This window comes from Podarcis raffonei, chromosome 14 (assembly GCF_027172205.1).
Source record: "Podarcis raffonei isolate rPodRaf1 chromosome 14, rPodRaf1.pri, whole genome shotgun sequence".
Classification (NCBI taxonomy): Eukaryota; Metazoa; Chordata; class Lepidosauria; order Squamata; family Lacertidae; genus Podarcis; species Podarcis raffonei.
In genome coordinates this window covers 28,935,157-28,949,361 of record NC_070615.1, presented here as the reverse complement: position 1 = coordinate 28,949,361, position 14,205 = coordinate 28,935,157, and the positions used below count along the sequence as shown (strand labels likewise).

Here is a 14,205-nt window from a genome sequence, read left to right as displayed (position 1 = left end):
TGTGGCTAGTAGCCATTAATCTGTGTAAGCCATCTAGGTTGGTGCCCATCACTGCCTCCTGTGGCAAGGAGCTCCATAGTTTCACTCTGCTCCGTATGAAGAAGTCCTTTCTCCATCTCCCACCATACAGCTTCACTGGGTGACCCTGCTGGGTTCTAGTATTACGAGGGAGGAAGTTCTCCCTCTCCACTTTGTCCCGCAGCACACAAAGCTTTATAGAATCCTAGAACTGTAGACTTGAAAGGGACCCTCAGGGTCATCTAGTCCAACCCCTGCAATACAGGAGCCACAACTATGCACCTCTGTCTCACACACAGCCTTACTTGCCTTTTTTTTTCAAACTAGAAAGCCCACATAACACCTGTTTCAGACAAGGCTGCCCAGATGGGCAGTGGCAACCCAGTCAGATAGGCAGGGTACAAATCATATAATCATTATTATCACCACTCGGCAGACCAGCTGCAAACCTCCAGATCAAGGGTGCAGAAGCTGTGGGTTGTTGGACTCCAACTCCCATCATCAAGCCCCATCCCTGGGGGGTGATGGCAACTGGAGAAGCAATGATACTCCTGATCTAGACTGTCTAGAGCAGCCTTTCTCAACCTATGGGTCCCCAGATGTTGTTGAACTACAACTCCCATCACCCCTAGCTAGCAAGGCCAGAGGTCAGGGATGATGGGAGTTGTAGTCCAACAACATCTGGGGACCCACAGGTTGAGAACCGCTGAGAATCCACCCCCCCATGCTGGACTGCAATATTGGATGCCCGCCTTGCGGTGAGTCCGAGGACATTTGTCCTGAAGCAGCTCACCTGTATGGGCTTGCATTGCAGATGGTGACGGCAGGGAAGGTCATGGTCTTGAAGCCAATGGCAAGGGAGGCGGAGACACCGTAGCTCAGGTATGTTAGGATGAGGGATCCCCAGTTCCAGAAGACCAGGGAAGCAAAGAGCAGGGTCAGTAAGAACCAGATGACTTTCTTCTTGGGTCCCTCACGGATGATGCGCTTGGGCCCGTGGGTGTTGGTGTTATCGCAGTACCAGACCAGCAGCTCTTTGTAGGTGTAGCCGGGACCCTTCTGGAGGCGATGGAGAGCCTTCACAAAGTACCGCTTCAGGGTCATTTTGGGCTCTGTCATTGGAGGAAACAAGAACCCGTTAACGAAAACCGTCTGAAAAAACAACACCCAGAGTTGCCAAAAAGCAACACCCAGAGTTGCCTTGTAATGCAAACTTGGCATCTTCCACCTGGCACTACAGAAAACAGTTCGGGTTTTGTGGTTCGAAGCAGCCATCAGTCCAGTCCCCATCATGGGATAGAGGCCTGCTAGCTGCTATTGTGGCCCCTCCCCAATGATACTTGTTTCATTAGTATTGTTTTACTATGTATTGATGTATGTATTTTACTATGTAATATCCTGCCCTTCCTCCTGGAGGAGCCCAGGGTGGGAACTAGTGTTAGAAACTGGGATGGAATAGCTTGGAGCCAAATGGCTCCTGGGACCTGGGCGCCAAAACAGAATGTCTAGTTGCCATGGGGGGTGGTGTGGTTGGCAACACTTTTTAATTTATTATTTTCATAAGCATGAACTAATATGCAATTCACATAAGTGACACACTGTTAATATCACATTTTTAACAGAAATTGTTAATACATGTTTAATTTGGTGTTTACGATAAAAATATTGGGACCATACTTTTTCAAAAGACTCTACTCTTTATTATTAAACTCCTTAGCATATTGTTCTAATTTCAAACCCTGGCAGGATCATACCCACAACAAAACATTTTTTTAAAAAGCATTCCAAGAGCAGTTTAAAATATTCAAAAAATCACATTCTAAAGCTGTTACACTTAAAACATTTTAAGGGATCTCAGGGTTGCCAAGAACAGTGTCCTTCTACCATCAGATGCCTAGGTAAATAGGAATACTTTCATATTCCTTCTGAAAGTCAATAATGAGGGAGAGCATTCTATTAAACAGGGAGCCACCGCTGAAAAGTCCCTGTCATGGGTTAACACCAACTGGGCAGCCCCCAGTAGCAGTACCACCAACAAAACCTCACCGGCTGATAATAGGGTCTGAGAAAGTTGATATTCACAATTACATTGTAAGAGCATCATATCTAATTGTTCTGTACATTTAAAATGCGGAATTTTAATTGAATATATTGGCATTGATTTTATTGATAGAAACCACTTAGAGTCTCCTTTGAAGTACAACATAGTATATAAAAAAAACTAAATAAACAAATGGTCCTTGACAGGGATGGAGATGGGTCTGAACCGGAGCAGGGGGGTATGAAAAATCTACCAGGAATTTGTTCTCCGTAAACCTCATTGAAATGAACGGGAACTGGACAGTGGTGCCAGGCCTGGTGGATTGGGGCCCCTGCTGGAGTCATCGAGGAGGAAGTCAAGTGCTATGTGGATCTTCCACTCAAGGCACCAAATGTTTTGGTCAACCCTGGATTTAGATTTTGCCAGAATGATTCATATTTGCTCTCTGGAAAGCAGGAGATATTCCTGCCACTCCTTTCTCCATCTATGCAAACCCATGCAGATGGGCAAAGCTCTTTTTCCACCATCTGTACAGGGGAGCAGACTATGGCCTGCCAAGGCCTGGCTGCCACAGAAAACCAATTCCCTGTGAAGTGGTGGCCATTTTAGCCTTCACGATGAAGAGCCAGGGAGTTAGGGTGTCATACGCCAGAGCAACACTTCCACAGGACTCCTCAGGCTGCTTCCAGACTGTTCTCCAGGGCAGCCAATCGTAGACTAGCCAATTCAAGTTGCACAGTTAAAGTAGCGGGTTGGGTGCTCTTGCGCAATCCCCCAAATCCCAATTTTTTTGCGGGAAGGGAGGCGAGGGGGAAAGGGAGTAGAAAGTGTACGTTAGCAACTGCTTGACGTCATGTAAAGAACAGAAGAAGAGTTCTGCTGGATCAGGCCACCATCTAGCACAGTATCCTGTTCTCACAGTGGCCAACCAGATGCCCCAACGGGCAACTCAAAAGCAACCTCCCTACAATGCTTGATAAACAGCCAACTTTGTGCCAATGAAACAAGATGAATGGTCGGTAAACAGGTCACCCGGAACTGGTCTCAGGCACAAAGCAGACATGGTGGAGTTATGGGGAGGAAGGAAGAACAGACCCTGCAAATGTCTCTATTTTCCAGGGATGTTCCTGATTTAGAGAAGCCTCTGATTTGATCCTGGAATGTCCCGCTTTTCCTTAGGATGTCCCTATTTTCATTGGAGAAATGTTGGAGGGCATGGAATAAGAGCTGGACTGTGTCCCCCACCCGCTCCACTTATCCCCTCCCAACTACTTTCACCCGTGTTTGGCGACAGGTCTCAGAAGCTGCAGGAGGAAACAAATGATTCCAAGCTCCCTTTGGGGCACCTTCCAATCCTCTGTGACTTGTTAGGGGTGCAGCTTTCATGGTCTCTAGAGACCCTCCCTCCTGCCCAGTGGAAGCAAGGAACATAGCTGCCCCCGCCCCCCAGCAAGCCTCTGCTCTCCTAGAGGCTGAAGGAGGAAGATTCCTCCCAGGCAAGAAAGAACTGCCTGGCAGGGGCAGGACCAGAGGTTATGTTTTTCAAATACTTTCGCCTTTAAGATACCATCGGTACATTTTGTTCTGCCGATGGAGGGCTGCGGCGGAGTTTGCATTGGCCTCGCGAGTCCTAAAAGGCACGCCTTGTACTCCTCTAGCATGCCAAGGATGCATATTTCTGAATCGGTCGATCCCAAGGTGGAATGTCGAAACGAGAGAGAAAAGAGAAATCCAACGAGTGCTTAGACAACGATTTGTAAGGTGTAAGGGCTCATCCACACTGACCTTTGGCCCTGTTCTTTCCAGGCACAGGCCTGCACTTTGAAGCACCCTTTTTCATTTTTGCTCCAGAGCTTTCCCTGCAGAAACCCACTCTTTAAAGCTGAATTGGATTGCCATTTTCTCTGATTTAAAGAGTGGGTTTTCGCGGGGAAAGCCAAAAAAAAAGGGGGGGGGACACACACTCAGACATAGAGCTTTCAAGTGCAGACCGTGGCTGGAAAGTAGAGAGGAAAGGAAAAGTGTGGATAAGCCCTAAGAGATGAAGCCAGAGCTAATCTGAGCAAGGCCAGCAGGGCTCAGTGGCAGGACACCTGCTTGGCATGCAGAAGGTCCCAGGTTCTGTCCTCAGTGGCATCTCCAAGTAGGGATGGAAATGCCCCTTGTCAGAAACCCTGGAGAGTCACTGCCAGGCTGCACAGATCTTCGTCTTCTTTGGCGATCACTCGTAGCCAAGATTGTCTTCCATGATCACGGTTTTAACAGCGAGTCTGTAAGTGACTGTGGAGGCCAATTCTGGATCCACATGTCCTTCCACAGTTGGGACAGGTTTCAGGGAAGGAGTTGATCATGGCAGAGGCAGAGCGGCGCACATGCTACACACCTGGGGGCGGGGCGAGCCGCCCACGAGTGTGGCATGGCGAGTGTCCCATGGGGGCATGGCAGCGAGCACAAGGTTGGCGCCTCCAACGGGGGTGGCGTGGCGATGTCACCCCCCCTCAGGGATGACACCCAGGGCGGCCCTCACTCGCCCACATCCCCTTCCTCTGCCAGTGGATCATGGTGAGGGGTTGCCAAGCGTGCCTTCCTCTTAGTACGTTTCTCCCTTGCGTCCTGAGTTCGAGCGTCTTCAAAGCCCATGACACCTTTGGTAAAGGCTGTTCCCCAATTGGAGCGCTTGCAGGCCAGTGTTTCCCAGTTGTTGATGTTTAAACTATATTTTTTAGATTTGCCTTGAGAGAGTCTTTAAATCTAGTTTGTTGACCACCAACATTACGCTTTCCATTTTTAAGTTTGGAATAGAGTAGTTGCTTTGGAAGACGATAAGCACAACATGACCAGTCTAACAAAGTTGATGTTGAAGAATCATTGCTTCGAAACTTGTGATCTTTGCTTCTTCCATTGCACTGGCATTAGTTCGCTTGTCTTCCCAAGTGATAATATGGAGTTAGATGGACCAGGGGTCTCACTCAGTTTCCTATGTCCTGGTTTAAATCAGCCCTTTATTTAGAACAATGAGAACTGGAACCTTGTGTTGTTTTTAAAGGAAAGAACCATAGCTCAGTGGAAGTAGAGTATTGCTTTTCACACACAAAAATCCCAGGTTGAATCCCCAATATCTCCAGGTGGAGCTGGGAATGTCCTCTGTTGTCCTCCATTGGCTTGATCCTACCCTCTGCAGTAGCAGAAAAGAAGCTTGTGTCATCTTCCATGTGGATTTTTGAAGATGACTATCAAATCAACTCCCAGTCTCTTCTCTAGGCTAAACTCTCTCAACCATTCCTCAACGGCCTTGGTTTCCAGCAGTGTTAGAAACTCAGAGATATAAGCTAGGCACCAAATGGCTCTTTAAACCAGGGTTTCATCTACCAAAAGGGAATGCCTAGTTGCCATTTTGGGGCCAGATGGCTTGAAAGTCATATTTTTCAATAAGACTTTTTTGGCTCCTGAAATTCATTCCGATTGTGCAGATAAAATGTAATGGATAGAATTCTACAGGATGTGTTGCTAGTGTGTGAAAAGGGTCAAGATCCCAGGATCCCCAGGAATGCACCTCCAGATGGTAGAGAGGTCAGGTGCCATCCTGGCATCCGGGCATCTTCACTTGGTTGCAAGTGGCCGATAGCACAGGTACAAAATGTGCCTGATACCTGGTGAATTTCGAATGTTGATTTCCAGACCTTGATTAACTTGGTCTCTCTTTGAACACCTTCCAGCTTGTCAATATCTTTCTACAACTATGGTGCCCATAACTGGACATAAGATTCCAGGTGGGGACTGTTCATCTTCTCAGATATCTATCATCTATCTATCTATCTATCTATCTATCTATCTATCTATCTATCATCTATCTATCTATCTATCTATCTATCTATCTATCTATCATCTATCTATCATCTATCTATCTATCTATCTATCTATCTATCTATCTATATCTATCTATCTATCTATCTATATCTATCTATCTATCTATCTATCTATCTATCTATATCTATCATCTATCATCTATCTCTATCATCTATCTATATCTATCTATCTATCTATCTATCTATCTATCTATCTATCTATCATCTATCATCTATCATCTATCATCTATCTATCATCTATCTATCATCTATCTATCTATCTATCTATCTATCTATCTATCTATCTATCATCTATCTATCATCTATCCCGGCCTTCATCCAAGGATCACAGTGTGGTTTACAATATAAAAACACAAAAATACATAGTAACAAACAAAAACGAACCTCCTCTCCCAGTTTAAAAGGCCATGTTTAATTAGTCAAAGGCCTGGGAGATGAGGAATGTTTTTGCCTGGCGCCTAAAGATATGTAATGAAGGCACCAGGTGAACCTCCCTGGGGAAAGAACTCTACAAATGGGGAATCACCACAGAAGAGGCCAGATAAACACACCCAATTCTTCACCTGTTCCTCAGAGGTCTTGTTTTTTTCCATAATGCTGACCATCTTTGTTGCTAAACAATCAGGAGCTGAATCCCGCCTTGGTCTCCTGCAGATCCTCATCTCTCGCTGCCCTGCCCCAAATTGCTCTTTCATAGAGCCAGATGGAGATTCCTCCCCTCCCCCAGGGGCCATCTTCTTCTTCTTCTGTATGCAAACCCCATTAGAGAAGAATGAACTCAGGTTGAAGCAAACACACTCAGACTCTGCTAGGCAAAGGCTGCCATGCCAGGCGCTCTGGGCGCGGGTGTTTGTTCCCGGATGAGTCACTCATCTCCCCAGAGGGCAAATGGGGATGCTGTGTAGCTAACGAGAGGTGGCCAGGAGCCCACGTTACCTTTGGCAAAGCACCAGCACACTTCCTGGGTGCCTTTGATTTTCCCAACCATGAACGCACACACTGCAAAACCTGACGGCGGCATGTGCAGAAAATGCAAGCTGGCTTGTGAAAAAGCACAAGGCAAAGGGGAGGGCCGTAGCTCAGTGGCAGAGCAGCTGCCTTGCATGCAGAAGTGCACAGGTTCTATCCCCAGGTGGGGCTGGGAGAGAGAGTCCCCCTGCCTGAAACCCTGGAGAGCTGCCATTGTCAGGGCTCATCCAATAATTCCAATGGATTGCTGAATATTGCTTTATTGGATATATGTTGTTTATTTTAAAGTTACTGCGACTTTTTTGTATTGGGTCCAATTGTTATTAGGTGTGTGATATTTGCTATTTTGTTGTTTCTTCACCTTGTTTATAGTAAGTGGTACTTTGGTTCTCAAACTTAATCCGTTCCAGAAGTCTGTTCCAAAACCAAAGCGTTCCAAAACCAAGGCACGCTTTCCCATAGAAAGTGATGCAAAATGGATCAATCCTTTCCTGACTTTTAAAAACAAACCCTAAAACGGCAATTTAACATGAATTTTACTATCTATCGAGACAATTGATCCATAAAATGAAAGCAATAAACAATGTACTGCAGGCACACAATCAATCAATCAGTAGCTGAACTGGGTTCCACACAGTCACAAAAACAAAACAAAAAAGCCGCAAAAACAAAGACACAAAATAAATAGCAAAAACAGACAGACCTCAGTGTAACACTCAAAATGGAGCACGTTCGGCTTCCGAAAAAAAGTTCGCAAAAGGGAACACTTACTTCCAGGTTTGCAGTGTTTGGGTTCCAAGTTGTTTGAGTAACAAGGCGTTTGAGAACTGAGGTACCGCCATATAGAAAGGTGGGATACAAATTAAAAGTGAAATGAAATCCACACTTCATTTCTAGGTACTGCTCCACACTTTCCCAGTCCATGTCTGAGCATTTTGGGGGGTGCGGGGTTTGCCATGACATTTCCCCCACGAAAACAGGCTTTAATGCTGAACGGCAATTTGGGATTTATGTGGATTTATTTTCAGCTGTAAAGAGCAGGTTTTCACAGAGAAAGCAACAGGGCCAAAAATAAATAAAAATAAATAAAGTGCTAGGAGATGGAGCTTTAAAACATGGGCCCGTACCTAAAAATGAAGCACAAAAGGAAGTCTGGATGAGCCCTCCGCGTAGAGACTACTGAACTAGATGGACCAAAGGTCCAGCTCAGTAGAAGGCAGCAGCGTCCAATCATGCTGTCATCTCAGGGACTGCACCAAAGTCAAGCCAGGCTAAGACCCACTGCTCCCTGAGGCTGGGAAGAAAGGCCTCTCCACCTTGGTCATGGGCACTGCAGGCCCAGGGAGCGGAACGGGTGTCTGCAGACGGCGCACGAAGTCCGATCAGGAGGCATTTGCAATCTCCAGCCTGGCAGGCCGGCTGAGTGGCAGGGAGCCAGTGGCGGAAGCCAGAAGCAATGCGCTGTGACCAGGCAAAGGAAACATTTGCCGGGCATGCAGAATCTGTGCTACAATTGGCCGCAGTTTTGCTTTGGTGGGGAGCACCTGCGAAGTCAGCTGTCGTTGCATGTGTTTGGCAAACTCTGAACCAGCAGGACGAATCTTTAGGCTTCTTTCTTTGTGCAAACAGCAGTGTGTGTGTGTGTGTGTGTGTGGCCAGTGGCGTAGCGTGGGGGGTGCCAGGGGTGCCGGCCGCACCGGGCGCAACATCTGGGGGGGGCGCGAGTCCAGAGGGAAGGGACAAGTTCCTTCCTCCACCAGGCTCCCCGCCACCACCGCCAGCCTTGCACCCTAGCGCGCGCCCCCCGCCGCCGCTGCAGCTGCGCTCCACTCACTGCTCGCAGGAGGAGCAGCCGCTGCAGCAGCGCCGCCGCCACCACCGACGCCTGGCCGGGCACGGGCAGCCTTCGCACCCCGCCACCGCCGCCGCCGCCATCCCCTCGGCCCAGCCACAGCTGCTTCTGCTGACTGGAAGGGAGGAGAGCTCCGAGGGGCCTCGACGCGCCCTGCCCTCCCCAAAACCCTCCGAGAGGAAGCCGGCGGGTGGGCGAGGGTCTCCCAGCGGAAGGGGGCGCCGCTGGCTCCGGCTTTCAGCGCAAGTCTCAGCCGCGGGGGGGGGGGGGGGGCGAGGACGGAGCACGGCTGGAAGCCCCCGGACCTGGCCGGGAGGAGAAGAGGCGCTCGCCAAGCCTGGATCTGGAGCGCCTCGGAGCGCGGGCTCCACCTACAGCCCAAGGAGAGGAGGGGGCGGGGAGGCACCCGAGGGGAGGGGGCTTCGGCTGCCTCGGCCCGCGGGGGCTCCGCAAATAATAAATTTAATAAATTCCTGCTGAGCCTTTGGGGGGGTCCTTGGCTCCTTTGCTCGCCCCCAGCCCCAGTGGCGTAGCGTGGGGGGTGCAGGGGGGCCGGCCGCACCGGCCGCAACATCTGGGGGGGCGCGCTCGCACTCGAGTGCTAAAATCCACGGGTTAGGGGGCGCAAATTACTTGCCTTGCCCCGGGTGCTGACAACCCACGCTACGCCACTGTGTGTGGCTATGGCTCTCGTCCAGTCTAGGAAGACTTGCAAAGAGGCACTACACATTTTGAAAAGCCAGAAGTGGAAAAATTGTGGAGGACAAGTTCTGCCTCACTCATCTCCCTGATGTGGAAAGAGAGATGACTGCAGGAGAAGGAAGCAGGGGCGTAGGAAGGGGGCCGGTGGGGGCAGACCGTCCCAGGTGCCCTCACTGAGGGGGTGATATTCGGCGCGCCGCCTGCCCGTGACTCCCAAGCCTACCCTGAGCTGTGGGGTTATTGGGGGAGCTGTGCCACTCTGTCGGCAGCATTCCCTCCTTCCCACTTTGTTTTGACAGCTTGGGGGAGGCTTGGGAGTTGTGGGCAGGTGGCGCGCTGAATGTCCGCCATGGGCGGCACGCTCCACTCCCATGGGCTGCTCGCTCCGCCTCCGGCTGCAGGCCGCTCCAGACACCCGAGCGGCTATCCTGGGAGGGCACCCTCCACACCACGCCCCCCTTGGGAGTGCGCCCACCCTGGGCAGCGCAGGTATATGCTCTGCCGCTGGAAGGAAGCCCATTCAGCTGGGTCTACAGCACTACTGTGGAGGGGACGCGGGTGGCGCTGGGGGTAAAAGCCTCAGTGCCTAGGGCTTGCCGATCGAAAGGTCGGCGGTTCGAATCCCCGCAGTGGGGTGCGCTCCCGTTGCTCGGTCCCAGCGCCTGCCAACCTAGCAGTTCGAAAGCACCCCCGGGTGCAAGTAGATAAATAGGGACCGCTTACTGGCGGGAAGGTAAACGGCGTTTCCGTGTGCTGCGCTGGCTCGCCAGATGCAGCTTTGTCACGCTGGCCACGTGACCCGGAAGTGTCTCCGGACAGCGCTGGCCCCCGGCCTCTTGAGTGAGATGGGCGCACAACCCCAGAGTCTGTCAAGACTGGCCCGTACGGGCAGGGGTACCTTTACCTTTACCGCACTACTGTAAGACCATCCCAGCCCTGATTTGCTCCTTTGGCAGAGCTGGGACTGGCATTTTTTGAGTCCTTGGCAGATATCAGCAGCCAAGGAGCTTGGGGGCTGGCAGACCAGGAGGCTCCCTCATTCTTGCAGGCCCTCGGGTGGCCAAGGGCCCACCTCCATCCCTTCCCCAGGACACCTCAGGGTGAACGGACAGGAAGGAAGAGGAGGACATCTGGCAAGAACCAGCGGTGGAGTGGAGCAAGGCCAAAGCCTCACCATTAATTCCATGGCGGGGACAACCACATCTTCTCCCAGATCATAGCCAATCTTCTGCATGCCAAATAAGTCAGAAGCTGTTCTCAGAGAGAGGTCCCCACTCACGGAAGCTAAGCAGGCGCAGGGGGAATCAATTCCATCAGCACGCATGGCCAAGGTTTCAAGCACACCTTCTATTTTGAGAAAATCCCAAAGCCGCTTTCTTAGGACCAACAGAAATGCTGCAGAATAACTGAGCAAGCTTTTGAGTCCACCAGATCTCTTCCACAGGCTGGAAGTTGATCAAAGTGGAAGGGATGAAAGAATTGGGCGTTCAAGCCACTGTGTCTGCCCCGGCCAAAAGCACATTTTTGTTGGATAGGCTTAGAAGGGAACCTGTGCTGTAGAGCACCCGGAACTCAGAATTTGGGGAGGGGACATAGCTCAGTGGCAGAGCTATCTGCCTTGCAAGCAGAAGGTCCCAGGTTCAATTCTTGATGGCATCTCCTGCTAGAGTTGGGAGTGACTCCTGCCTGCCTGAAATTCTGGAGTGCAGCTGCCAGTCAGTGTGGACAATACTGAGCTACAACAATGGTCTGACAGTATGGCGGCTTCCTATGTTCCTTATTTGCTTCTACACGCCACTGGTGGGAGTCCTGTATCCAGGATCACTCCATGTGAGGAGGGAGCCTGGTAGGCATAACTGCCAGAGGAGAAATGGATCAGAGAGAGTCATCTTAGGACCTGTCCTGGTTTTTCACCACCACCCATTTCGCCATGCAGGATACTACTGCATTGAGCCTGTCTGCAAACTGAGCTAGGTCCACCCAGCTGATCTTTCTAGGTGCAGCCTCCCTGTGCCTTACCTGGCGAGCTTCTGTCTTCTCCAGTAATTGCTGATGGATCCATAGTGATCTAGGATGGCGTTGGCTCAAAAGATGCCACAGGGGGAGTGAAATGGGCAGAGCGCGCTGTCCTCCATTCGCCAACGGGAGGCGAGTGCCTTCCAAGACCCACTCAAGTCCCAGGCAGAGCTAAGGGAGCTTCAACCAACAGCCCCTTCCTGCGGCAGAATTTCTCAGGCGTTGGCAGCAATGGCTGTTTTCGGGAGCAGAACAAGCCTGGAGTTACACGTGTGCAAAAAGTGGATGTCTCCTTTGTCTCCTGCAAAGGGGAAAGAGGCAGATTATAAATGACCACTGTTAAAAATGTCATTATCACCACCTGTCCCTTTCTGCATTCATTTCCTTCTGACTTCACTGTTGACAATGCCCCTTCCCTCCAAAAAACCCCACCTATGTGACTATATACCTGCAACTCAATATATGATTTAATACACCTGATACAGTGGCATGTACTCCACAAAAGCTCTTGCTATTGTGAATTTGTTATCCTTTAAGGTGCCACAAGACTCTTCTCAGGCTTTTAAGGCAGAGAGATGTCTTTAAAACAAATTGTTTAGCAGTTTTCTGTGTTTTTAGCCTACACTATGCAGAGACAGGAGGCACAATTGCCTTGAAAGTGCAGCAAGTTTAAAACTCATCCCTCAGATTCTCCTCTCAACATTTGAAGATCTCAAAGTTTGAAAGGATGCACACAGATTTTAAAATTTGGGTTAAGCTTTGCGATTGTAGGGGGGTAAATGGATCCTCCCTGCAGTCTTTCTCAATGCAGGTAAGAAGCATCTCATGGGGCAGGGGGATGAACACAAATGCTTGAATCTACATCGAATCACAGAATTGTAGAGTTGGAAGGGACCACAAGGTTCATCTAGTCCAGGCATGTCCAAAGTCCATTTTGGGGGCCTAATCTGGCCCACTGGTCAGTTTAATCTGGCCCCTGTGGCTGTTTATTTCCTGGGGGAAAAATCCTAAAAAACCTCAACAACTTCAACCCTTAAAAAAGATTAACAACTTTGGTCGGCTCTCACGGCCCTTCACTTCGTCAAATCTGGCCCTCTTTGAAAAAAGTTTGGACACCACTGATCTAGTCCAGGGGTAGGCAAACTAAGGCCCAGGGGCCAGATCTGGCCCAATCACCTTCTAAATCTGGCCTGCAGACGGTCTGGGAATCAGCGTGTTTTTACATGAGTAGAATGTGTCCTTTTATTTAAAATGCATCTCTGGGTTATTTGTGGGGCACAGGAATTTGTTTACACCCCCCAAAAAAAATATAGTCCGGCCCCCCACAAGGTCTGAGGCATGGTGGACCGGCCCCCTGATGAAAAGGTTTGCTGACCCCTGATAGTCCTACCCCCTCCAATGCAGGAATATTTTGCCCAACGTGGGGCAAATTAAGCATGAGATTAAGAGTCGCTTGCTCTATGGACTGAACTACTCTCACAGATGCCATCAGAGCTGGTACTTGCTGCTCCAACTTCTTGACACTGCAGAGGATCCATGAAGATCCCCCAGTAGAAATGCAAAATGGGAATGTAGGGCAACAGAGGAGCAAGAGACTGCAGGAAAATCTCCAGGTAGGCAAGGAAGCTAGATGGGCCCAAGGCGGCAGCAGCAGCAAGCCTGAGTGTGTGACTGAGAACTAAAGGGAAATGCAAGCAAAATGTCCCAGATTCAGTCCCCAGGTCAGGTTGGGTGAGACACCTGAAACCCTGGAGAACCACTGCTGCCCGTCGGTGTGGACAGTACTGAGCTAGAAGGACTGAATGGTCTGATGCAGTGCAAGGGTGTGGGAGACAGGTGAACATCTCCTGGGGTTTTTGAAGCCCTCCCTCCAGCAGCTGTTCCACCTGTGCTGCTCACTCAGCTGTTGAAACTAAGGTGTGGCTTGCGAGCGTCAGCTGGGAGCACTGGATTGGCATCCCTGACGCTGGGGAAAAAACTCCGCCGCCCACAACAACCTGGCCTCTCATCAAGCTCAGCAGGACACACTTCACCTGGCAGAGCACTGAGGATGTTTTCTGGCTAGCACGGCAAATGGGACACATTTGGGGAAACAGCTCTGTGTTGCTCTTTGGATGCTGTTTCTAGCATGCAGAAACTGGGGATTGCAAGAGCTGGTCTTTGACAGGGAAGTTGAGCAACAAGGCAGAAGAGAAGGACATTTATGAGCACAGCAAAGTTGCTCACTTAAAACAGGCAGAAACTGGACTCTGGGAGTCCAAGACTCTTGGCACCCAGACAGCGCAAGGTCCTCCCTCCATCATTCAGGCTGCCCGTGGCTCAGAGCCCAAAGCCTTCAGGTTGGGAAGAACAAATAGTTTGAACCACCTGAGATCACTCACTGAGCTTCTTGAACTTTGACTCCTCGTTTGGAAACTGGAATAACCACCATTTAAATAAGCAGAGATCTTTGATAGGCCGGTTAAGGATGCCTCCAGCTCTTGGCTTAGGGACTTATTCAAGCAAAAGGTGGCGGGAGTTATTCGAGTATTTCTAGCAATAACTGGCTTTTTTTATATTATTATTGATTGATACCTGCTTCATAAGAACGTTAGAAGAGTCTTCTGGATCAGGCCAATGGTTCATCTAGTTCAACATCTTGTTCTAAAAGTGGCCAAGCAGATGCCTATTATAAGACACCCACAAGCAGGACTTCAGCCCCAGAGCGCTCTCTACCTTCCTGTGGTTTGCAGCAACTGGTT

At 49.9% G+C, this 14,205-nt stretch overlaps 1 protein-coding gene across 1 annotated transcript in view; it reads right to left on the bottom strand.

Moving 5' to 3' along the window:
- SCNN1B (sodium channel epithelial 1 subunit beta) overlaps positions 1-11,762 on the bottom strand; it is a 32,337-nt gene extending 20,575 nt beyond the window's left edge. The window contains exons 1-2 of the mRNA XM_053365176.1: positions 11,468-11,762; positions 812-1,130 (exon numbers count right to left, since the gene is read on the bottom strand). Of these exons, the coding sequence (XP_053221151.1) occupies positions 812-1,130; positions 11,468-11,510 (362 nt within the window). The 5' untranslated portion in view covers positions 11,511-11,762. The remainder of the gene's footprint in view (positions 1-811; positions 1,131-11,467) is intronic.
- Positions 11,763-14,205: the final 2,443 nt, after the last annotated feature.